The 23,749-nt window shown below is 52.2% G+C and overlaps 2 protein-coding genes across 2 annotated transcripts; both read right to left on the bottom strand.

Annotated features, from left to right (window-relative positions):
- Positions 1–332: 332 nt before the first annotated feature.
- AP1S1 (adaptor related protein complex 1 subunit sigma 1) lies at positions 333–6,542 on the bottom strand. Its single transcript, XM_025864623.2, has 5 exons — positions 6,431–6,542; positions 4,427–4,605; positions 3,687–3,795; positions 2,542–2,679; positions 333–1,303 (listed from the first exon to the last, which is right to left on the bottom strand). Exons 1-5 carry the CDS (start codon positions 6,431–6,433, stop codon positions 1,256–1,258), a joined length of 477 nt encoding a protein of 158 aa, XP_025720408.1. The 5' UTR covers positions 6,434–6,542; the 3' UTR covers positions 333–1,255.
- Positions 6,543–16,218: 9,676 nt separating this feature from the next.
- On the bottom strand, positions 16,219–22,251 carry SERPINE1 (serpin family E member 1). Its single transcript, XM_025864747.2, has 9 exons — positions 22,092–22,251; positions 21,232–21,503; positions 20,391–20,624; positions 19,663–19,857; positions 18,860–19,058; positions 17,804–17,904; positions 17,599–17,685; positions 16,956–17,039; positions 16,219–16,618 (listed from the first exon to the last, which is right to left on the bottom strand). Exons 2-9 carry the CDS (start codon positions 21,500–21,502, stop codon positions 16,581–16,583), a joined length of 1,209 nt encoding a protein of 402 aa, XP_025720532.1. The 5' UTR covers position 21,503; positions 22,092–22,251; the 3' UTR covers positions 16,219–16,580.
- Between the last annotated feature and the right edge of the window lie 1,498 nt (positions 22,252–23,749).

The following is a 23,749-nucleotide window of genomic DNA, read 5'->3' as shown; positions in this document are numbered from 1 at the left end:
CTAAATTCCCTGGTCCTGTGTACTTCACAACAAACAGGGAGGAGGGGCCTCCAGCTACAGAAACACGCTGCTTTTAGCCACTCCTCAACCCTTTGGTAAGCATACCGGGTTGGTTATACCCCTGAACCCCTGATTCCTCTCTCCAAATAAAACTAAACCAGCTGAATGAAATCTTCCACAAAGAAACCTCTTAGGAGTGAAACCATGTCCCCAGGAGTTGCTCCTCCCTGGCCGAAGGCAGCTCGGGGAACTGGAGGCACCATGTTCAGAGAGGCATTGAGCTCACAAATCCATCTGGAATAGGGGTGCCAGACAAAGTACAGGACACTCAGTTCAATTTTCACTATGGATAAACAACAAGTGTATTTGCATAGGACATGCTTATCCTAAAAATATTCATTATCATTCAAATGGAACCGGGTGTCCTCTATTTGTTTGTTTGTTTGTTTTTTCCCTTTAACTCTGGCATCTGAGTCCCCTCCTGACTAATCCCAGGAGCCTTTCCTTCCTTCACAGAGCCTAAGCAGCAAAGTCCAGAAATGATTTTCCTTTTATTTTAGAGGAAAGAAGATAAAGTCAGACACTTCCCACACCCCACCCTTTAGCTCTTGCCTCACCCAGAACATGGAGTGAAGGAGGGACAGTCTCCCATAAAGCCTGCCCTTCCCCCAGCCCTCACTTCCCTCAAAGTGGCAAGGTTAGAAAAAAATTAACTATGTTGTTCCTGCCCTGGCACTGGGCAGAGTCCCCACTGCAGCCAAGGAGGAGGAGGGTAGATGAGGGGAAAGGCCTTCCCTCTCAATACTCAGAAATCCCCCCACCCCTACCCCAGGCAGAGAAGCTGCCCTGGCTGGCTACTGGGGCAGGGTGGAGGTAGGTTATGGGGCAAGGGAGAAGAGAAGAGCCCTGAAAACCTTTTCCCTTTAACCTGACATATTTATATATTTACAGTTATAAGGAAGGGGAGCGAGTCTGGGGTAACATTAGTTCTTCAAAGGCAGGGAATGAAAGCCAAATAGCACCCCCCTTGTGGTCACATTTTCCTACCTCCTAGCTCCTAAAACCTTCGTTGGGGAAAGGGGAAACAGGAGATAGAGGTGAGGGAAGGAATGTTTGAGGGTCCTGAGCCCACAGCTCACTCCAGGAGAAGGTGAGGCAGCAGAGGAGGGGCAGCTGGGTTCCACCAAGAAAAGGGGTACTCATGCCCTGCCTCTCCGCCAGCTCCCCACATCTCCACGAGGCCCAGGCGGGGGGGCTATGCCAGACCCATCTCCTCCAGCACACTGCGAGGCGACTCATCCTCCTGAGCCAGAGACACCAGGAGAGGCAGACAGGGAATGAGGGAGGGGAGGGTGGGCAAGACGAGGACAATCACGAGTGGGCAGAACACAGAGAGACACAGGGAAGGGGGAGAGAAAAGCCACTGTGAGCTCAAAGCTGGAAAAGTCTCCAGTCCCCAGTCTCCAGGGACCACCCCCCAGAGCCAACTGTGGCAAGGAGGGGGTCCAGGTTGAGTCCGCCACCACCCAGAGAACCCAAAACCAGAGCTTGGGGAGCAGGGGGCTCAGTCTCTGAGGGGGAAGGGAGTGAAGCTGGGACTGGGGGGTGGGAAACCTGCTTGCTGGAGGCTGGGGGTGCCAGATGGTTGGGTCCTTTGATTCAGAGTGGGGGCAGGGAGGAATAAGTTGGCATCAGGTCCCTGAGGGAAGGTGAACCAGACTGCAGAGAAATGAGTCATTAGGGTCTGAGCAGAGCACTAGTAACAGGGGTGGGTGTGTGTGCCAGGGCACGTGTGTGTGTGTGTGTGTGTGTGTGTGTGTGTGTGTGTGTGTGAAGGGGAAGTTGGACCAGTGAGGTGGCAAGTTCAATTCTGCCCTTTCTCCTACTGCAGCGATGAACCCCCATCTTTCCCCCTCCTCAGAGCCAGCTCAGGCCAGCTTGCTTGTCATTGCAGATTCTGGTGACTCATCTTCCTGCACCAAGTCTCAGCAGTGGCACAGCAGAGAGGGGGCAGGCAGTAATGGGGTGAGGGCGGGGGCGTCGGATAGCAGGAGAACCAACAGCCAGGCACCCTCTACCCCAACCCCCAAATCCCCACAGCCCTTTGCTTCTGAGGAGCAGAGGCTTTTGAGTGTGTGTGTCTGTGTGTGTTAAAAAAAAAAGGGGGGTGGGAGGACACACCAGGGAAAAAAGAATTATCTATCATGTGCCCCTCTCCAATTCCCCGAACAACCCTAAATGCCAAGAAAGGTATGGGACCGAGGAGATCTGGCTGCGACGAGACACCTTGGGTCTTGGGAGAAGGAGGGAGAATGGGCACAGGCGGGCTGCCTGCCACCCTGACCTCCCACCCTGAGCCCTCAGTCAGTGCTTGAGGGCAAGCTGGCCAACTGGGCGCCGTGAGGGCCAGACACCACAGGGAGGGGGGTCCCCTTGGTGGCCGGAAGGGGACAGCTGTGGCTGGCAGGCAAAGTGTCCAGGGAAGGACGGGCCCCCTCTGCCATGGTACTCTTCCTCCTCCTCACTGCCCTGGGCCCGTACCTCCTGCAGCAGGTCGGCCTGCTCGATGGCCTTCAGCACACTCTTCTTGGAGGTGTCCTGGACATCACCACCCATCAAAAACTCATCCAAGATGAAGTAGGCCTTCTCAAAGTTGAAGATGATGTCCAGCTCACACACCTGGGAGAACGGGGAGAAGGCAGAGTTGAATGTCAAGGTGCATTCCCACCCGACCTGCACCCCAGCCGCCCACCTCTTTTCTTCTCATGGCTCCATGGTCTTCTTCCTGACCACTGCTCCCACCTCAGGCTCCTGCCCCAGGCCTATGAACTCCTGAACCCCGAGGCCTTAGTACTCAGTTTGACTTTTCCTTCTTCTTCTCTTGCCTCTTTCTCTGTGAACATGAAATATGAGTTGCCCTAATCTACCCTTGGCTGTGGTTCCTGCTGCCTTTCCCCCAAAATCTGTGCCACTGTTCTCACCAGGGGCCAGGCTAGCCTCCCTCCCTGGGCGCTACGGGGCAGGGAAGGAGGAGATTCTGGATCACGGGTGGAAAGACTGGGTTGCCAAGCACGGCTCTGCCACTATGCAGCTAGATGGACGTGACATTTCATTTCTGAGTCTGGTTTCTCCTCTGAAAATTGAGATAACAACACCTACTCACAGGATAAAATGAGGAGCAGGCACAAAAGCCTGAAAGCACTTTGTAAACTGTTAAGTGGAATATCAATGATGGAATTATTACTTTTCCCCGTCTTAAGATCTGAGCTGACTGTCCATGCCCGGGCTATACCCCTAATCAGTTAATCCAGGCTTGCTGGGCATGGGACCTAGGCATCACTAATTAAAAAAAAAAAAAAAAATCAACTCTCCAGAAAATTCCAATGCAAAGTCAAGGTCAGAAGCCACTGAGAAAATCTGAATGTAGTCTCCATCCTTCCGTGGGACATCCAAACTGAGCTCTAGATGGACTGATGGGAGTGGCCGATTCCAGGGCATACTCCCTCCCGGGGGCCGATTAACGGATATGGTTAATAGGCTTAAGGCTTAAAGAGGGGAATTAATTACTGTTCTCACTGCTCCAACTTCGCCTCTCCCAAACCTTCCCAGCAGCGACTGGAAGGGTCCCAGGGTTTGGTAGAAAGAGGGGACTGCTGAGTACGGACAGGGTGGGTGGGGAGACTTACGCTGCCGAAGTACTTGTCCAGGAGTTCCACATACCGGTGGATCAGCTCCAGCGTGATGAGCTCATTGTCTTGGCCCTCGATGGCGCAGCAGAAGTAGAGGCTGGCATATCTGAGGGCAGGGGCACACGTGGGGTTGCTGGAGGGGCTGCCGGGCCTGCTTCAGGACCCAGGTGTTGTGCACCCAAACCTCCCATTTCTCCTCATTCCCAGTGCAGGCAGGGTAGCCCGGGGGTATGCAAATAGTAAACACTTCGCTCTGCCTCTTGGCGGTTCTCACAAGACAGAGGCAAACACACAAGCTCTTTGCCTCTTGCCCTCTGACCTGTTCAGTTTGACTCAGCAAAAACCGGAGCCAACTAATCCACCTGCTCAGAGAAGGAAATGGCCAGGGTGTGTGTGTTTGTGTGTGCGCGCGCACGCGCGCGCGTGCTTATTTGGGGAGAGGTGGTGCCGGATCTGTTACTGTTGAATGAGGCTGCAAGAGACACGTGTGGTGGACAGGATAAGGCCTTGGCAACAAAAGTATGTGCGTCAAGTAGGTGTCAGGCATGAGCGAAACAAGTGGGGGACCAGAATTTCTTCCAAGTAATTTTGGAAAGTAAAGGAAGCTGGAGTTATCACTGCCCTCCAGATGTCCTTTGCTCCCAGTTCTCCCTGACCTTATTGCTCAGCCATTTGAACCCACTGCCAGAACCCCATCCAGCAGGATCCAGACAGCGTGAAAGTAGGTGGCGAGTCACCTCTTATAGACGACTTTGAGATCCCTCCACTCCAGGAAGCTGCACATCTTGGGCTTGCGAGCCAGAACAACCTGCATAAGCTCCCGGACCATTTTCTTTCGCTCCTTGTCTGATGTGGCCAGGTACCATTTCTGCAGCCGCAGCTTCCCCTGCCGGCTGAACAGCAGCATGAATCGCATCTAGGGGCAGGGGGCAGAGCTGAGGGTCAGAGATATGGTTCTCTGGGTTTGTTTACTCCAGAAACACAGCCACGGAGCATCCCACAAATGCATCTAACGCTTCTCTATTCACAGATCCCACTAGCTTCAAAAATCAGCCCTTGCTGTCAACTGCGGGTATTCCCACCAGTAGGTGCCTTTCCTTCTGGGGCAGGTCAGAGCTTTGGAGTCTGTCATTTGGGCTCAAATCCTGGCTCTGGTAGTTGAGAAATTTGCCTCGGGCGATTATTTTATGTCCCAGGGCCTCAGTTTCCTGGTCTGTAAGATGGATGTAATAAAAGTACCTACCTGTTTGGAGGGATTAAATGAGTAGATATATGCGATTGTGCCTGTCACATGGTAAGCACTATATAACACATTAAGTGTCACTATTATTATTCCTTCACCTCCTGTTTCCTACCTCTGTCTTCCAAAGGTCAATAAAATGCCTAGTACAGTGGCAAGCAGCTCAGCTGAAGTCAAAGAGATGTCTGCTTTCTTCTGTAGTCCTTCTATCCACCACCATGGTGAAATGGGGTATTTTGTGTCTCCAGAAGCTACCTCAAATCTCCACCACATCCTAGCCATACACCCTTGCCGATGTCCCCAGTGCACTGCCCTCCAGTGCCAGGCATATGCCCAGGGGTAAATTCTACCCTCTTCTCTCCTCGGCCATGCAGGCCTCTGGCCACCAGCAGTCCTTTTTTTTTTTCCTTTTAGGGTGCCTCCTGCTATGCACCCACTCCCCTCCAGATACCAGGTGCCCAATTTCCCTTTCAGTTCCTCGGTTAGGACACTGCCATCGTGGATGGTTCCTGGAGCTTTGTGAAATAAAGTGAATGCTGAGTAGAGTGGGGAGGAGTGCAGAGCCCTCAGTACCCCGTGCACACCCAGTTTCCCAGTTCCAGGGAGTCCAGTCTACACCCTGGAGTTAGCTCCTTCTCCCTGCAGTTCTCCTCTCCCTGGGCATTACCAAGGGCTGGAATCCGTGGGTGTTTGGAACAGTACATGTTTAGCAGGCTAAATCAGAAATCAAGGGGGTTTGGTGGTGGGGAAAGGGACACGCTGCTTAGCGTGGCGGGAGGGCAACAGAGGGGCACAAGGGAGCAGTGCGCCTCTGAGATTGGGGGGCGGGGGAGCGGGAAGCCAGCAGGAAGACGGAAGGCCTGGGCTCCGGAAAGAGAATGGGATGGGGGGCGGAGAGCCAAGAGCACGGGAGCCGGGGATCCGAAGCCTGGGTCCTGGAGAGCAAGACCTCGAGCCCACTTGGCTTTCCCACCTCACCCCAGCCTGTAGGCGAGCAAGGTGATAGACCGAGGCAGGACGGCCACTCCTCGGACCCGGAAACTCTCCCCTCCCACACACCGCTCTCCCCGCGGGCCGCCGTTCCTCTGGGCTGTACGGGAACAGAGGGTCTTGGTGACCCGCCAACCCCGCCGCCTCCCTTCGCCGGCAGGCCCCCGCGCCCCCTCTTCCTCGGGCGACTTCCCTGCGGCAGTGACCGGGACCCCCTGGACCGCCATCCGCGCGCTCCCCCCGGCTGGCCCACCCGCCCGGGACGGTCCCGCCGCCCCCTAGTCAGCTCCCTCTCGCCCCACATATGGGCCCCCTCCCCTCCCCTTCTCCCTAAAGCCATTTCCAGCTGCTCTTCCTTGCGAGGCCGGCTGGCCCACCCGCCCGGGTAAGTGGGGCCTCTGAGGACCGGAGGAAGAGAGGGCGGCCCTCACAGAGGGCGGCCCCCAAGGACCCCCGCAGGTGCAGCCCACGCCCCTCGGTTCCCCCTCCCCTCCCTCTCCGCACAGCCTACCATCCTGCAGCCTCCGGCTCGGCGCGTCCCTCTTCGGCCACCGTACGCGCCAGTTCCACTCCCTTTCTTATCCTATCTCTTCCTTCCCTCCCTCTCGTTTGAAGCTCCGCCCCGTCCCGCCCCGGCTCGGAGGCCCTTCGAGTGGCGTACCGCGCAGGCGCCAGCGCTGCGGGGCGCGCGGGCGGGGCTGGAGGCGGAGAAGCGGAAGCCATGGCAACCAGGTCCTCGACTTCAGCTTCGAGTAGCTCTGTCGTCATGGTAACAAGGCCGTCTGGTGGGCCTGTTGGAGGATGGGGGAGGAGGACAATGAGGTCCTCGCGCTTCGGAAAATTGGGGGAAAAAGGCGGGAAAAGGGGTGAGAGGTGGAGGGGACGACTATTGGAAGCAGGGAGGACTGATGGAGGGGCGGGGGCGAGGGAGAGGGCGCAGGGTGGGAACTGGATGTGGGGAAGGAGTCCTGACTTGAGGACTTGAGAAAGACTAGACAAAGCGTTGGGGGGGGGGGGGGCTGACATGAGATAAGTATGGAGCCCAAAATAGATATGTACTGAGAACCTGCTAGATGCGGCACCCGCCAGAAGTAAGGGAAATGTGTAGGTAATGAGGGAGATATGAAATAAAAGAGAAAAGGAGGAGCTGATATGAAAGTGATGTGAAGAAAAGGGGGAGGTGCATGAATGAAGGTGAAAAGGGAAGAAATAAAGAGCATCTTAAAAGGGTAGCACGGGTCGAAACTGAAAAGGGACAGATGTAACCTGGACACAAGTGTAAAGAGGAGGCTGTGAATTAGAATACGGGCTTTTCCAACCACCGCGTGCGTGTGTGAGCATGCGCGCCTGTGCCTGTGTGTTTCCTCGCGGTTAAGTGACGCAATTGGCACGTTGGGATAAGAGAAAATCTTCCGTTTTGTCATGTTGAAAATGATGTTATTATTTTTGAATAACACTTGGAGCGATTGTTGGTAAGGCTCCACCCATCTTCATTTTATGTTCTTTTTTTCTTACTCTTGGATATGGAAGTAATATGCTGTCGTTGCAAGATAGGGGGCCTAATCTACCTGGGATAGGGTCTCGTCTCTGACCCTTACTAGATGTGTGGCTTCGGGTGAGTCATTTAGCCCTCAGTTTCCTTATTGTAAAACTGAGGATGAGCATACCTGCCTTGCAGGGTTGTTTTGAGGATGTACAGAAAGTATCCGGTACATGGCCAACACAGTCAACACTCGATATCACTGCTCACTTTCTCCCTTTCTCAGCTTCTTTCTTCTACTTTTTCTTTTTCCTCTTTGTCAATCCCCTTTTTCCTCCGTGTACACCTTCAGCTTGCCAATGACGTAGACGTTGGTTTAACTATCTTGGTATTTTTTTTTTTTTAGGTCAAGAATAAGATCAATAAAGCCAGCTGTTGGAGTTAGGAAGGGTAAATCATTACGGAGTGAAAAGAAGGAAAGGAGATGTGTAGGAGGGGCAGAACGCAAAAACGAATGAAAAGAAAGATGCTCCTGGGGTGGGGGGAGGTTGTAGATAAGGAAGTAATGAGCCGTGAGGCAGAGAGGTAAAGCAGAGAGCTGAGCAACGGAGGGTGGAAATCTGGAAGCTCTAGAGATGTGAACTCCTACACTCCTTGGAAAGCTGATACTTTCTAGAATTCCTTGTCTCAAAGTGGTATGCCTCACTGAAGAAAAGAGAAGATTCATGAGAGAATTGTTATAAATATGGATTTTGCTCATGCCGAGTCCTAGACTTCAGGTGGTTCAAACTAGTTTGAAGCCGGTGGAGTGGATCTCTTCACTGTTAGCAAACGACGATTGTAGCGAATCTCTGAGTTAGTGATCCAATTTGGCTTGTCCCTGCAGAGGAGTTCAGATTTGATGCAGTGGGCAGTTGGGAGGCATTATGGTCGCCTGAGCTGGTGGATAACTTGGTGAGAACGGTTTTAAGAAAGTTAACCTTATAGTAATACGGGGGACAATTTGAAAGGATAAATGGAAGGCTGGAGGATCATCTTTGGGAATCCAGGCACAAAGATGAAATGGAGAGAGACAAATGGGAGAGATGCCTGTAATGGGCCCATCAACTGACGTTGAGAATTCATCCAAGTAAAGGAAAAGGAGGAAGAGTCAAAGATAAGTCAGGAGGGCTAGAGGGGAGATTCACCTTCATAGGTGCAGATGGCGTTTGTATTGTCACCCTGCAAACCATGCTGAAACCTCCCCAAGCCTTTCCTCTTCTGCCTGTAGGCGGTGGTTCCTGCGGTGGTTGGAGCGGTGGCCTGAAGTCTTCCATCTCTGAGTTTATGCTCTGTGTTTCTCCCTCTTGTGATGCCCTCTGCACCCATTTTTTTAAAAAGATTTTATTTATTTGAGAGAGAGAGAGAGAGCAAGCAGGGGGAGGAGCAGAGGGAGAGGAACAAGCAGACGCTGTGCTAAGCGCAGAGCCTAGTGTGGGGCTCGATCCCATGACCCTGAGATCATGACTGGAGCCGAAATCAAGAGTTGGACGCTTAACCAACTGAGCCACCCAGGTGCCTCCGCACCCATTTTTTGCACATTCTTTTAAATAGTCCATGGTTCCCTAATGATGTTATTTGTAGCCATCTTTGTTTTTTGTTTTTTGTTTTTGTTTTTGTTTTTGTTTTTTAACTGAGCAGTTGCGACCTTACCATGTACTGTTCCTAACAGTCTGGACACTTAGAATACCTTCTGTGGTAGGTGTTTGCCATTGTCTTTCACCTCCCAGGCTCTAACCCCACTTCCTCGGGCTTAGGAATCCCACCTTATGAATCTAGGGAGAGATGGAACAACCTCCCAGTGAAGCATGTGAAGTTTCCTGACATTCGCTTTTGCAGCCTTCTTTGGGACCACAGCATCGCCATGTCGGCTGGACTCGGCCAGTCCGCACATGTGCCCCGGCTTTGGTCCGGGAAGAAATGAGATGATGGAGGGGAGGTAAGACTCTGGCAGAGGGTCACAGGGTCGAAATTTAGGGCGCCAGTGCAGCCGCACCAATGGCGGTGTCCTGTGCCCGGTGAAGGTGCGGGTGGGGGCACCGGTGTGATATGGGGGCACTATCTCTAGTATGAGACCTTCCTCTGGTTCTCTGGCTCTCCTGGCAATTCCCTGAGCTCCCCAGTTTCCTTTGATGCTTCCCTTAGCTAGAGTTGGTTTCTGTTCCTGGTAACTAAGAAGTCTGGTAATTTTGGTTAGCATGCCATATTGTCCCCTGGCTGCACATGTAAGCTGCCTTGTCTCTTCCGCTGGATTGGAAGCTCCTTCAAGGATGGTATCTTTCTCATCTTTTGTTTCTTCACAGCATCTTCCATCATAGTGCTTGCTGATTGGCATCAATTATGATTGGTAACCATGGTTATCAAATCTAGATGTTTAAGTCTTCTAATCCAAAATATGCTACATTGTAATTTTGTATATAGCGGTAGCATGTCCGATGTCTATTATTTCTGCTAGAGGATAAACTGTCTTCTTTTGCTGTTTCCGCCGTGCCCAGCACGTTCCTGATATACAGCAGCAGATACCCAACATTGGTTGAATAAGTGTACACTGGATCCTCCATTTGAAAATTCCATTGTTGGGGTGCCTGGGTGGCTCAGTTGGTTGAACATCTGTCTTCGGTTCAGGTCATGATCCCAGGGCCCTGGGTCGAGCCCCATGTCGGGCTCCCTGCCTAGCAGGAAGCCTGCTTCCCCCTGTCCCTCTGCAGCTCCCCCTGCTTGTGCTCTCTCGATCACTCTCTTGCTTTCTCCCTCAAATAAGTAAATAAAATCTTTTCTCAAAAAAGAAAATTCCATTGTCATCTCAAGCTTCACTGAGGTACCTTCCTCCGCCCTCCCCTGAAACCATCCCATCTTTTGGTTTCCCATTGTGGTAAATGTCACCACCTTTTCGTAGGCTTGCAGACTATAATCCTGGACATGAAGGATAACAAGAAAGCATGGCTGATTCAAGCGACGTAAGCCAGACTTGCCTGACTAGATCAGGAGAGGGTGTTCCGAAGAGGGGGAGAGTTGACTGGCTGGGTTATCAGAGGAGAGAGACAGCAGTCTAAAGACCAACCTTCTCCTCAGATATGTGCCTTGAACATGACTTGCTAATATTGTTCCTTTGTCATTTTGTCCACACTGTTTTCTGAAATGCCCTACCATGCCTGCCCCACAGACCCAAATCCACCTTATCCATCCTGTAAGTTTCCATCAAGGGCCCAGTCCTGATGAGCCTTACACTCTAGTGTAGACCGTGGCGATCATTTTGACAGTGTTCCCTTCAACCATCTTTGGGCAGTGACTCATGTAGCATTTCAGCTTTTTGGCGTCTACTCTCCTTAGGTACTTGATAGTAAGAAAGATCACTTATGCTTTTTAAAAGGGCTTCACAGTACCCAGTATCAAGTTAAGCTTTTAAATAAATACTTGTTAAATCGTATGGGGCTCAAACTTGGCCAGATTTTGGCAGAAGCTACAGCTGCTTTGCTTCAAAAAGAGCTTTCTACTGGAGTCAAAGCGACATCTGGTGGCTAGGAAATAAAGGAAAAGGCTATGTGGTGGTAGGAGGCAGGTGTGCAGGCTGAAGGCGGAGGTATAAGGGCATGCTGGTGCCTGGCACGTGGGGGCAGGGAGACCTATATTCACAAATGCCACAGAGAGGGGTGGCACAGTGTAACAAAGAGCACAGAGGCATCTGGGCTGTAATAATAATAATAATAATAATAATAATAATAATAATAATGACAAGTTTCTCAACCCCTCTCTGCCTGGTTTCCTCATCTCGACATAAGTATTTGCTACTAGTACAACAAAACTTACTTGAGGAACCACCTAAAAAAAAGAGTGGCTTGGAAAACAGATGGTGTCTCCTTGACAAGTTTCATTCTGATGGAATATTTTTACCATGGAGGGATTTACAGAATGAGTCATACTCATTGCCCACACGTGGGCAGATAAATAATTCCACTGTGTGAGGTTTATAAGAAATGTGCTGCAATGATGGCTGGAAGCAAATCTTGTTGGCCTTTCATTTCTAAAGAGATGGAGGAAGAGAGATTTGGAGGGGTGGAGGAGGCGGGCCAGGGCGAAGCCAGGCAGGGCTGGGCAGGCTTTGTACTGTGAGGCCGCATCATCATCTCTGTCCCCAAAATATCTGAGAAAAGCAGAGGGCACAGTTAAATAGGGCACCTCCCGGAGCAAACTCTCTCTGCGGGGGTGAGGCCTTCTGATGAACCCTTCTCTTCTGAGATTTCTCAGCGGGGATGGATGGTTTTTTGAACTGTACACTGTTGCACCAGGCTAACTTGCTCTGCTTTTTGAGACTCTTTCAGTTTCTAAGCAAATCTGTCACCGATGGGTAAATCCTCAACAGCTAACCCAGTTCATGGAATTGGTCATCTTTTCAGGGGTAAGGAGGACAGATCTGTCTGAGTCCCTGTATCCCTGAATTCTTGGACCGTTACCTTCATGACTCCAGCTCCCCACTATAAGCCCAAAGGGAAAGCTGTACAAGAGGAAGGAGGTATTCTTGCAGAAAGAGGAATACTTTAGTACCAGCTGAAGTTTTGGCTACCAGTCTCAGTGATCTTGTGAACTGGATCAGGCCACGTCTAGTTTGGGCATCCCTGGTCTGAGCCAGCTAGAAGCAGGCCAAGTGGCCTCTCTGGCCCCTTTTCTCTAGTTCTGTGACAAGTTTCTAGTTCCATCTTGGTCCCACAGAGCTTGCCAGAGAATTGGAAAGGAAAGAAGGAGCATTCACTGAGGTTGAGATCATCTTTCAAAAGCTCAGGGTAGCTTCAGTGGGCTATGCATACTGGCCTTCCTTCCTTACCCCCATCTCCCTCCCTCCCACCCTCTCCCTCCCTCCCTTCCTTCCCTTCCCTTCTATCTTCCTTCCTTCTTTCCCTTCCACCTTCCTTCCTTCCTTCCAAAATTTACATTTTAATTCCAGTACAGTTATTCCATTGGCTTTCTAAGGAGAGAGGAGACCTTCCTTTCAGGTTTGATTGGGCTTTGGGGTTCCTCTTACTATATGGACCCTTAGGGGAGAAGAGAAAGCCTAAAAAAAAGACAAATCCAAAGAGAGGAATCCATAAGGAGAAGGTGCCAAACAACCGCATCCCCTTTGAACATCTTAGTGTACCACGTTGGAGGCATCCAAGAAGGTCTCTAACTGTCCCTCTAGAGGGAAACAGGAATGACAATTTAGCAAATGTTGAATGACTGGGGAGTGAGTAGGTTGAATGAACGCCCTTTCTGGATTTACATCATAATCTAAACTTGCTCCAAGGAAGTCTAACACAATTTAGAGAAAATTATAATGTGAAGGTTCCTTTAGTTCAAGGCCTAAAATCTATCTTTATTCACAGCAGTGGGCTTATTTAGGAAAGTTGTGAAGGCTTATTTAAGCTTGAGAAGAAGTAAAATTCTAACCAGGCAGAATGATCACTTTTGACTGTTTTGTGCCTTTTGAAAATGTTTGTATTACCAGACTCACATGACTGCAGGGTTGAGAGGTTCTTGAAAGATCCTTAGTCCTGCTGCTAGGAAGTTACCCTATGGACACACAAGCACACATGTACTGGGATGAATGTGCAAAGATGTCCATCTCAGCCTTGTTGGTAACAAAAATGGCAATAAAAGGGGCGCCTGGGTGGCTCAGTCATTAAGCGCGTGCCTTCGGCTCAGGTCATGATCCCAGGGTCCTGGGATTGAGCCCCGCATCGGGCTCCTTGCTTGGCAGGAAGCCTGCTTCTCCCTCTCCTACTCCCCCTGCTTGTGTTCCATCTCTCGCTGTATCTCTCTCTGTCAAATAAATAAATAAAAATCTAAAAAAAAAAAAGGCCATAAAAAAAGGCCATGGAACCACCCAAATCCATCAACAGTGGTTAAGGAATTATAGTGCGTCTATACATGCAACTGGTAAAGAGAATGAGGGACAGGTGTGTAGGATGTATCATTAGGTAAATAAAGCAAGTTGCCAAACACTGTGTGTGTGTGTGTGTGTGTGTATAATGATCTTATTTGTGTGAAAGTGAAGAATGTTTTATTTTATTTTTTAAAGATTTTATTTATTTGAGAGAGAGAGAATGAGAGAGAGAGCATGGGAGGGGGGAGGGTCAGAGGGAGAAGCAGACTCCCTGCCGAGCAGGGAGCCCGATGGGGGACTCGATCCCGGGACTCCAGGATCATGACCTGAGGCGAAGGCAGTCAACCAACCAACTGAGCCACCCAGGCGCCCTGAAGAATATTTTAAATATGCTTATAAATGCTTAGCAAAGTTCTAAAAGAACACTGAAGAAACTGGGGACCAATTAAGTTCCCATTTTTACCTTTCAAACTATCTTACTATAAGCTTATGTTTGGTATCGCTTAAACAAGTCACCTGACATTTAAAATTAAATTTAGATTAAAATATACATTTTAAAAAAGTATACCCTGACTGCAGAAGCATCGCCACCAAGAGGTCATCCTGGCTGTCCTGAAACACTTCCAGTGATGGAGAACTCACTACCTATTAACTGTCAACATTTTGCAAGAGCCCCCAGATGGTAATTAGTTCCTATTAAGACAAGAACTAGGGACTGGCTCAGTCTGAACTCACTCTTGATCATGAGTTCATGAGTTCGAGCCCCACGTTGTGCTTAGAGATTCCTTAAAAGAAATAAAAATTAAAAAGAGAGAAGACTTAGGTTTCCAGGGGGCTGGATCTATCAGTCCTATCTTTAGGGTTCTGGAGCTGGACAGCATATAGTTTCGACAGCTAGTTCTTGGTATTTTTTTCAGTTTAAAAGATGATTTTTTTGAAGATATGAACAGAAACTAATTGGGGGAGGTATGTCCCCTGGCAAGAACCTTCATGAGACTAGAGGAAGAGAATAAAAGACTTTCCAGGGTGTCGTTTTCAGGAGGATATTAAGAGAGTCTATATCACAAAAGAGCCTTGTTTTCAAAGGAAACTGATCTGTACATGGGGATGGTGAGGGTAACACACACTCAAAGTTAAAGAGCACACATGAATATGAGCACTGTTACACACCTGGAAAAAGAAATCTTGTTAAATGCCAAGTAGAGAGTGATGGTGTGGACTGGACCCATGGGGAACGCCAGGTTGAGGAGCCGGACTTGGTCTGGATTTTGAGAAGTGGGGAGTGGGGTAGGCGCAGGGATGGAGGCATTTGACAGGGAAGGCAATGGCATGAACAGAGATGGGAACCCACAGGGACAGTGCGCATGAGCAGGTGTCAGGGTAGGTGGAAGGTGTTTGGGGGACCCCCTTTCCTTTTTTAGGGTAACACCCAGGGGGAGAATTTCGCCCTGAACAACATGTCCCATGGGCCTTCTTGCAGAGGCCCCATGGTCAGCCCCAGGGACTTGCCCGGGGCAAGTCTTCGTGCCTTGGGCTTGTGGGCGTAAATATCCCCTTTACTGGAGAAGTCTATGGACTGATGGAATTCTGATTTTGTACTGTGTGAAATGTGGAAAGTAAAGACAGAGACTCTTTGGGAATATTTTAATTAATTTATTTTATTATTTTTAAAAAATATTTTACTCGTTTATATATCAAAAGTGAAAAACCATATGATTCAACACAACTTCAAGAATGTTGGACCCCACATTTGGGTATCCTTATGGGTACTGTGTGTAGCTATGTCCAGTGCATTATGAGAAACAAACAAACAAAGAACAAAGATTTTTCACTGAAGAGCACGGGGGTGGGGGAGGGAGGTTATCAGGGTCCTATTTGGATTACATTCATTCATTCGACATCTATGTGCAATTCTTCAACAAATTGGTCTTCATACCATGCCCTCTAGCTCGTTGGTTTTCAGAAAGATTATCTAGCTAGGGTAGTTAAGTCCGAGCTCATGGTCTCTCTCATCCTCCTCTCTCTCTCAATCTCTCTCCCCCTCTCTCACGTGTCCACTGCTCGCACACAGCAGCCGGAAATGACACATCGAAGTGAGTCACCAATGCGGCTGTGAATCACCCTGTAATTGGGGAAAGTTCTGTCCTGCTAGGTCGTGCAGCCCCTTGCTCTCCTGTTCCTAAATATATTGGAAAATTTTGAAACCACTCTGTTCTCGCTGTAATCTCTCTGACCCACCACATCGTTTTGGTCCCTAAAGGTGGATAATCTTGGCGGGGGTCTTAGCCATCAAGTGGAAGGGCCAGGAAGGGAGAGGAGCCAGGGGCTCGGGAAGCCACAAGGTGGCAGTGTGGGCCCCACCACACTTGCCGCCCAGAGGGGCAGCTAGTCAAGGGGCCAGACTCCTGAGATGCAAGACACAGACCACCAGGGAACATTACAAGCAAGTTCATATAATACGTTTTTCTTGAGCATCCTCTTTCTCACAAGCACACAAGGACAAGGGTGTAATAAATACTGAAGCACACCCCTGGCATCCCATCCTCCCCACCAGGAGTTGAGAGCCAAGAGCCAGGCAACACATCTCACTTTTGTTCCTCCATTCCTGCAAAATAAAGTTAGTGGGAAGCAGAAACCCGCTCCTATGAGTAAACAAGTCACCTACACTCCAAAAGAACATATGCACACTGTTTCTGGGGAGGGCGACGGCCAGGCCAGGGCGGGTCTCCGCACGGTGTGGGCAGGGGTGCCGCCCATCCGCGTGACCTCTGAGCTGGGGCAGCACAGACCTCGAGCTGAAAGGGCGCCTCTCCCACTGGCCTTTGGCTCGCCGCCAGCCTCCTTAGCAGTGGAAGACAGTGTGAGAGTGACGGCAACGTGACTGGAACACAAATCGTTTCTACCAAGCACACAAAAGCTCCCATAAGCCTTGGGGTGCCATCCTGCCAGGGTCTCAGCGGGGTCCAGGTCCGAAGACCCGGAGGGGCAGAGCGCTGGGCAGAAGCAGCAGTGCTGGTGGGTTGTACAGAGTTTTACAGTCTGGTGTGGAGACCCAGCTGTGCTTCAGAGTCTCTCCTGGGGGCTCCACAAGACAGTTTTACTGAAAGGTCCTCTTCCCCACTCCTGGCAGAGGCTGAGGTCTGGGAGGCAGATTCGAAAGATTTACCTTTTTTTTTTTCCTCCGGAAAAATTAATTAAAATATATATATATTTTCCCCTTTGGAGTTCCTTCTTTCTCGGATACATCTCCAGTTCTGTCCCAGATAAGGGCTGCTTTTCTCACGGTCAGGGTTCCATCACTTGGCCCATGAAAAGGACCGTTCCTGAGGACGGAAGAAGCGTGGGAGATGAGAACGGGATGAAAGGGCACAGCTCACCCAGCCCCATGTTTATGGATGAACTGAGATGTGAGAACGTGAGTGAGCTGTCTGGAGTCCCAGCTGCTGTTGTGACTAAGCTAGGGCTGGGGTCCTGGCACAGTGCTCTGCTGGTGACAGAGCATCGTCCCTGAATGGAAGAGGTGGAGCAGAGCTATGGATTCTTTGTCTGGAGTCCTATTGGGGTAGGAGGGGGCGTCTACACCTGCCTAGACTGGTGCCTGAGGTGAGAAAATGGGGCGGGGTGGGGGGAGGGCAGTGGAGCATCATGGCCCCGGCTCACCTGTGGGGTTGTGCCGCACCACAAAGAGGAAGGGTCTGTCCATGATGATCTCCTCGGGGGCCATTCGGGCTGAGACGATGATGGCTAAGAGAGAAGGAACAATGATCTAGAACAGAGGGACTGGGCACTGGCGCCTGGACTGATCATCAGGAATCCCCTGACACCAGCCTTCTGATGGCAGCCCTGCAGGGTGACTAGGAGGCTTGGTTGTTCTCCTGGCCATGAGCCTTAACGGTTTAGGGAAGTCCTTGGAGGCCTGGTTTCCACCAGGAGTTTCGTAGAGATCTATCTGCTCCTCACGGCTCACCTAAAGTGAGCCCTTTTAGAGCGTCTTGGTGAGCCAGTTCCTTAAGCTGACTAGCCACCGTGAGAAGCCAGGCTTCCTTGGGGGCGGGGGAGGGTGCTTTTCACCTTCAGGGGACCTCTGGAGCCATCGGGGTGAGGGACTGGGCTCCCAGGCCAAGTGGGCCCACCTTCTAGGTTGAGAAACTCTGGTGGGGTCAGGGCGATGCCCTTTGCACCGGGGGAAGGGGGGGAGAGGCGAGAGGCTGGTAGACCAGGGCCGTGGGGTCCATCCCGGATGTGGGCCCCTCCTGGAAGCCCTGGGCTGAGACCCAGCAGGCCTCACCTGAACCTGACCCACCTGTAGAGGAGGACGCCATCGTGCCACTCTCATTCACCTGGATCTTCACTTTTTGCAGTGCCTGTGACACACACAGTCCCTCTTGATCTGAAACACAAGTGGGTCCGAGGGTAGATCGCCTGGGGGTTCTCAGGGACACACTCCTCTGTCCTCTTAGGGGCCCCACAGTCCACCAGCGGTAGAAAGTGAAAGGAAAACCTCCTACCTGAAAGACTCGAGAAGTCCGCCTGGTTTGGCCTAAACATGTCGGTCATCCCCAAGCTCTCCAGGGGCCCCCGGAGGTTGACTTTGCTCTCCAGGGAGAACCTGGGAACAGGAGCGGGAAACAACTCAAGCTTAGGCCACCCCTTGCGGCCTCTCCCCCAGTCCCTGACATCGTACCCCCTCCCTGGGCGGGCGGGCTGGCTGGCCCGACAGGATGGGGACAGATGTGAAAGTGGAGGGAGGCTCCTTTTTTCAAATCTGTGTGTAAGGCCTAATAGAAATGAACATTCCCTGCCATCTCCCCACCCCCTGGAACCTGGTCTGCAGATTGTGTTTCTGAGAGCTAATTCTGAAGAGGACTCCAGCAGAGAGGCTTTGGGCTCCCCCTGCTTCCCCTCGGGGCTCTCATTACCTCGGGTTTCACTTTCTAGGGCTGGGGGCCAGGGAGGGGCAAGGGCACGAGACCCAGCTAAATCCTCCCCTTTCCCCAGGCCTGGCATTAAAGCATCTGGAAATTGGGGTAAGTGTGGTGGGAGGCTTCCTATAATTCTGGAATGACCCAGCCTCAGCCTTCTCCACCCTCTGTGCTTCTGCAGAAGGATTTTTAAAATCTGCTTGGTTGGAAGCCAGCTAGAAAGAAGCTGCTCAGGCTCCTTTTGTCTCCATTGTTTGGACGTTGATTTGAGCCGATGGCGGTGGGAGAGGGTCTTTCAAAGGCCGATTTATCCGCCCCCCCCCCACCTCCACCATTTCTCTGGTTCTTCCTTTGGCTGGCTTTGGCCGGGTATTCTGAGGGTGGTAAGTGTGGGGGCATGGTCTAGAAAAATTCCCCGCCGCCCTCCAGTGGAAACAGGAGGAGGGAGGATGAGAGGGATCTTAATCAAACCCAGGCTGGGGTGTTTCCCATCAGCTTCCCACATGTCCCTGCCCTGCAAATGTCACATTTGGGAAACTCGATGAGGGGGTGGTCCTTCCAGGGAGCCCTGCGGGATGGGAAGGGGGCAGGTAGAGGGGGTTGGGGCATTGGCAAGGGTGGTGAGAGCGAAGGATGACTTACTTGGGCAGAACCAGGAGGCGGAGGTGCCTGGTCATATTCCCTTTCCACTGGCCGATGAGCTGGGCATCCAGGATGTCGGTGAGGGCAGAGAGAGGCACCTCTTTCTCATAAGGAGCGGCAATGAACATGCTGAGAGTGTCCCCGTGGTAGGGCAATTCCAGGATGTCGTAGTAATGGCCGTCAGGGGTAGAAAACTCGGCTGCGAAGACACCAGATTGGCACAGTGAAAATGACTCCTCTTGTTGGTTCTCACCCAGCACTGGGTTTTCAATGAGTTCTATCTCCTCTGTCTGGAAGCCAGCTTTCTACCCGGGCTTTGGAGGCTCCCCCAGTCAGAGTTTTTTAATCCGCATTTCCCTTCTCTTCTGCCAATTCAGTGTCTTCTGGTAACTCTGTCTCCTTTGGGCCTTCTTGGCCTTCCCCCCTTTTCCCCCACACCCAGCCACTAACTCATTCCGAGTCTTCTCTCCTTCAGCTCAACTTCCACACAGGCCTTCCCCCAGCAGGATTTGTGAGCCACCCTCCCCCACCCCGCCCTTGTAGTCACGCTAGAAACACTCAGGGACCAGAGACCGGGGTCACGTGGTCATAGGCAGGCTGGAGGGACTTTCTGGATGTCAGCTTTGTCTCGCATGAGCTAAAGCTACTTTCGGCTGCTCCCATTATCCCAACAGCTCCTGCCTGGGCAGTCTTTGGCAAAGCTGGGCTACATTCGGGGTTTTCTCCTCCCCCGGGGAAGGGAACCGCCCAGGGGGATGAGGTATAGTAGTGGTGGGACTTTTGGAAGGAGGCCTTGAACTTACTGTAGTTGAACTTGTTGGTCTGAGCCATCATGGGCACAGAGACAGTGCTGCCGTCGGATTTGTGGAAGAGGCGGTGGTGGGTGCCCGACTCGGGGAAGGGTGTCTTCCACTGGCCATTGAAGTAGAGGGCATTCACCAGCATCAGGCGGGTCAGCTGGTCCACGGCCCCTCTGCCCAGTAAGTTACCAATCATGCCTATGAGAAAGCCAGGTGAGCCGTGAGGGGGCTAGATAGGCTTTAATCCTCTTAGCAGGTTCCCTTCGGTCCTCAGGCGGGATGTGTGTGTCTCTGAGGGGATCTGGTCAGGAGGCAGACTGGGGGCGTAAGTGAGCCAGTCTAGCTGTGTTCAATCTGTTCCATCTTCCCAGGAGTCTCGGGAGGGTTTCCCGCTCAGCACACACTCTGGCCCTAGGATCCTGCCCAGGATCAGACGCAGAGAGTGAGTCTTCCCTTACTTTGCTCCCTAAGCTGGAGTCTGAGAGCTGTGTATCCTTCTTGTGGTCCTAACCATTCTTATGACAACTCACAGCACTTTTTAGGGCTGCCCTTAGAGGTGGTTCGTGAGATGGCCTACTTATGAAAACAAAGATGCTCTGATTCTTAAAGCACCTGACCCGTCTACAGAGAAGAGCACGCTGCTGGGGAGAGGTTGGGATGCTGGAGATTTGTTTCCAGATCCCTTTCCTCTCTAGGCCCTCGGGCCCAGCCTCCTCTCCCTGCCGGCTCACCTTTTGTGTGTCTCTTCACCCAGTCGTTGACGATGAACCTGGCTCTCTCCACCTCGGAGAAGTCCACCTGCTTGACCGTGGTCTGGAACAGGCTGAAGAAGTGGGGCATGAAGCCTCGGACCAGCTTCAGATCCCGCTGCACGAAGATGGCATCGGCAGTGCTGATCTCATCCTTGTTCCACGGCCCCATGAGTTCCTTGTACAGCTGGCGGAGGGCAGGCGCCATGCCCTCCTCTGTGCCCGGACAGGACAGAAAGGACACATCAGCTTACGTTGAGCCAAGGGACCCCCAGTTGGGCCAACTTCCCCTGTGGGAGGCCCAATCCTGCCCATCCGGATGGGGCTCTTCTGCTCCCCCGGGGGTCTCTGGAGAGACATTTCTTTCCAAACCTTAATCTCTTCTGCATCTCCCTCTTTTCCTCAAAAATCTCAGGTCCTGACCCTTTTGTGGGTTAGAATATTTTTCTCTGCTTTTAAGTTCTGAACCCTACATTTTTTTTCTTATCAGAATAATAGCGATGAGAAGCATTTCACCTGCATAATTCAATTGAATTCCTACAGCAGCTCTGTGTGGGAGATAATTCTATTGTCCCCATTTTGCAGATGAGGAAACAGGTCCATGGGGCAGGAAGGTCATGCAGTTAATAAGTGGTAAGGCACATCTGCTTTACGCCACGTCCCCTGGCCTGTACCCCCGGTGACGGACCCAGGGCCCAGTGACGCAGGGTGTGCTGGGGAGATGTGGCGCAGGAACTGGCTTTCCCCCTGCTTCTGGCTGGTGACGCCCCTGTCCCGAGGAGACGGGGTGAGCGCCCGACCCCAGCTCTGCCCCATCTCTCACCATTAATCTGGAACTTCATGGCCTCTTGGATCTGCTGCCGGGTCTCTCCTGCTGTTGTCAGCTGCAACATGGCCAGGACTGAGGCCACCCCATAGGGGGAGAAAACCATGTTGCGGTCCTTGGAGGCCCGTGCCACCTGCTGAAACACCTTTACTCCGAAGTCTGTAGCCAGTTGCACCGCCCCAGTCTGGCGGGGGTGGGAGGCCAACGCTTCACCAAAGACGAGGGCCAGGCCCAGGGCTAGGCAGGCAAAGACTGGAGACATCCGCATCCTAGAGCAAGCAGAAAGGATCTGGTGAGGGGAGAGTTCTGGAAGACGGGCGGGTGGGGTGATGTGTGAACACGGGGCCGAGAGTCCTTAAGGAACCCTGATGGCCCCGTTTCTGAGCCTGCCCCCTCCATCTCAGCCCCAGGGAGTCTTAAGCACAGTTCCACCGGTGGGACTCTCCCAAACCCCTGGCAGCACCCTACAGTGTCTCTCCCCTGGGCGGGGTTGGGGGGGGGAAACAAAAGGCTAAATTAGACCAATGCCTTTGATTTGCATAATGCTTTTAATTCTCTTCTAATGTTTTCACAACCCTTCATTCATTCCAATTAGCAAGCATGAAAAGCCCCTTTCCAGAGGAGGGCGGGGTGTCCTGATGCAGAAGGACCGAGAATCCAGGCCCTTGTTTCTGGGTGGTGGGGTTGTTGGTGGGGCCCCGGCCACCTTCTGTCACCTCAGGTCTGCAGGTCTCCAGCAGGGGGAGAAAAGAGGAAAAGCGGGGATCGTGGACGGAGGGCATTTTCGCGGAGGGGCGTTCTTCGCCTTAACCCGAGGAAGAGACAGAGAGTTGTTTTTTCTTTTCTTTCTCTCTTACCTGAAGTTCTCAGAGGTGCCTTGTGACAGAGGTCTGTCCTGTTGCTGCTGTTGATGGTGGCGATTCTGCTGCCCCAGAGGGGGTGTGGCTCTCTTGACAGTGCTCTTGGCCCCGCAGCCAGACGCAGCTGTGTTCCTCGGGAGCCGGCTACCGCCCTTTATACCGCTGTGGGCAGGAAATAGATGAACTCATGGCTCAGCCCCACCCACTTTCTGGCTCTGGAAGTCCGGCCAGGCCCCCTCCGCACCTCCCTCTGCCACACTGGCTGAGGCATGTGCGTGCGTGCTGCTGTGTGTGTGTACGTGTGTGAGAGGGGTCAGGAACAACGGGGCAAACCCTGCTTGCCTTGGCCCAAGGACCTCCCTGGACTTGCTGCCCTCTGCCCATGTCCCTCTCTCTTGGGATGATCTGCCACGTTGACCCCGGGCAGGGCCAGCCCAAATACCCGGTGTTTGTGATGACCTTCCCCTGTTTACATTCTTCCTTTTCTTTTGGAGAAACAGGTCGCCTCCCTCCTCTTGGCCTCATCCCAGCGGCCAGAGGGCACAGAGGGTGCCATGTGATTGTCTGGGATTTGACTGTCTAGGACATGAGCACACGGAGGACTCCCTTCCGTTTCTCCCTCTTCCCTGCCGAGGGCCTGCCAGCCCGTTGATGATACACAGCTGACTGTCCCACGTGTCCAGACTCTCGCGGTGCCTCTGGGGCTCTCTTGTGTGCCAACAGCCGTGTCTGGAGGGGGTTTGAGTGTGCTGGGTGGGGTGATGGAGGGTGAAAGGAGCCAGGGGTTAACGGGGTAAAGCCTTGGCAAGGAATTAGGAGACTGGGGAGAAGTACACTTTATCCTTTCCTCGAGACGCAGACACCCGCAGGGCTGGAGCACCAGGGAGAGAGTCAATTTGTGGCGGGTTTGTGGGGTGTGCCTCTAGGCCATTGGGCTTGGAGGTGGAGGAGTGATCCTAGATCCAACGATCCTAGAGAGGTGGGAGTTGGTGTGTGGGACTGGACTCGGGCATCTGGGGGCTCGACGGGGTCAGGCCACGTGCCCAGGCTGTTGTGGGCAGAGGGGGTAGCTGGGTGGGGAGATGAAGCCCTTGACCTGCTGGTCCCACACACTGTCTTGCTTGGTGTAGGTGGTGGGGTTCGACTGGGAGTATCCATGGAGACAGCCGGTAGCAGAATCACAGGAAGTTTAAGTGGGTGGAAGCGTCGGGATATTTGTTTTGGATTTTTCAGTAAGCAGATGCCAAGGGCAACCACAGCTGGCCGGCTTTTCCCACTTGTACTCTGTCTCCACCTCCGTTTGTTTTCTCTGTTGTCTCTGGGAGTCAGGTGGGGAGGGGGCAGTAGGAAAAGAGGAGCAAACCTCAGTCGGAAAGTTAGGATCACCCACCCTTTTCCAGTCCAGGACCGTTCCCATGTAACTTCTTGTTTATGTCCTTTTATTCTGCTGGTCTGGTTTGGAGTCCCCGAGAGAGTGGTTAAGCATGAGGAGGTGGTTACCCCCGACCTCTCTCAAGTGGAGACAGAAGTGCAGCCCTCAATCCACCTCCTACCCCCGGAAACGCCCCCAGTGCCCTGCCCTCCACCCCTGGGGGCTCAAGGGGGACGAAGGGTTGGGAGAGCCAGGCCCCAAGCTAGCAGGGCAGTGGGTGGAG

This window comes from Callorhinus ursinus, unplaced genomic scaffold, assembly GCF_003265705.2.
Source record: "Callorhinus ursinus isolate GAN/ISIS: 27379988/994484 unplaced genomic scaffold, GSC_fseal_2.0 scaffold55, whole genome shotgun sequence".
Classification (NCBI taxonomy): Eukaryota; Metazoa; Chordata; class Mammalia; order Carnivora; family Otariidae; genus Callorhinus; species Callorhinus ursinus.
The sequence above is the reverse complement of the archived record's forward strand: the minus strand, read 5'-3'. Positions and strand labels throughout refer to the sequence as shown.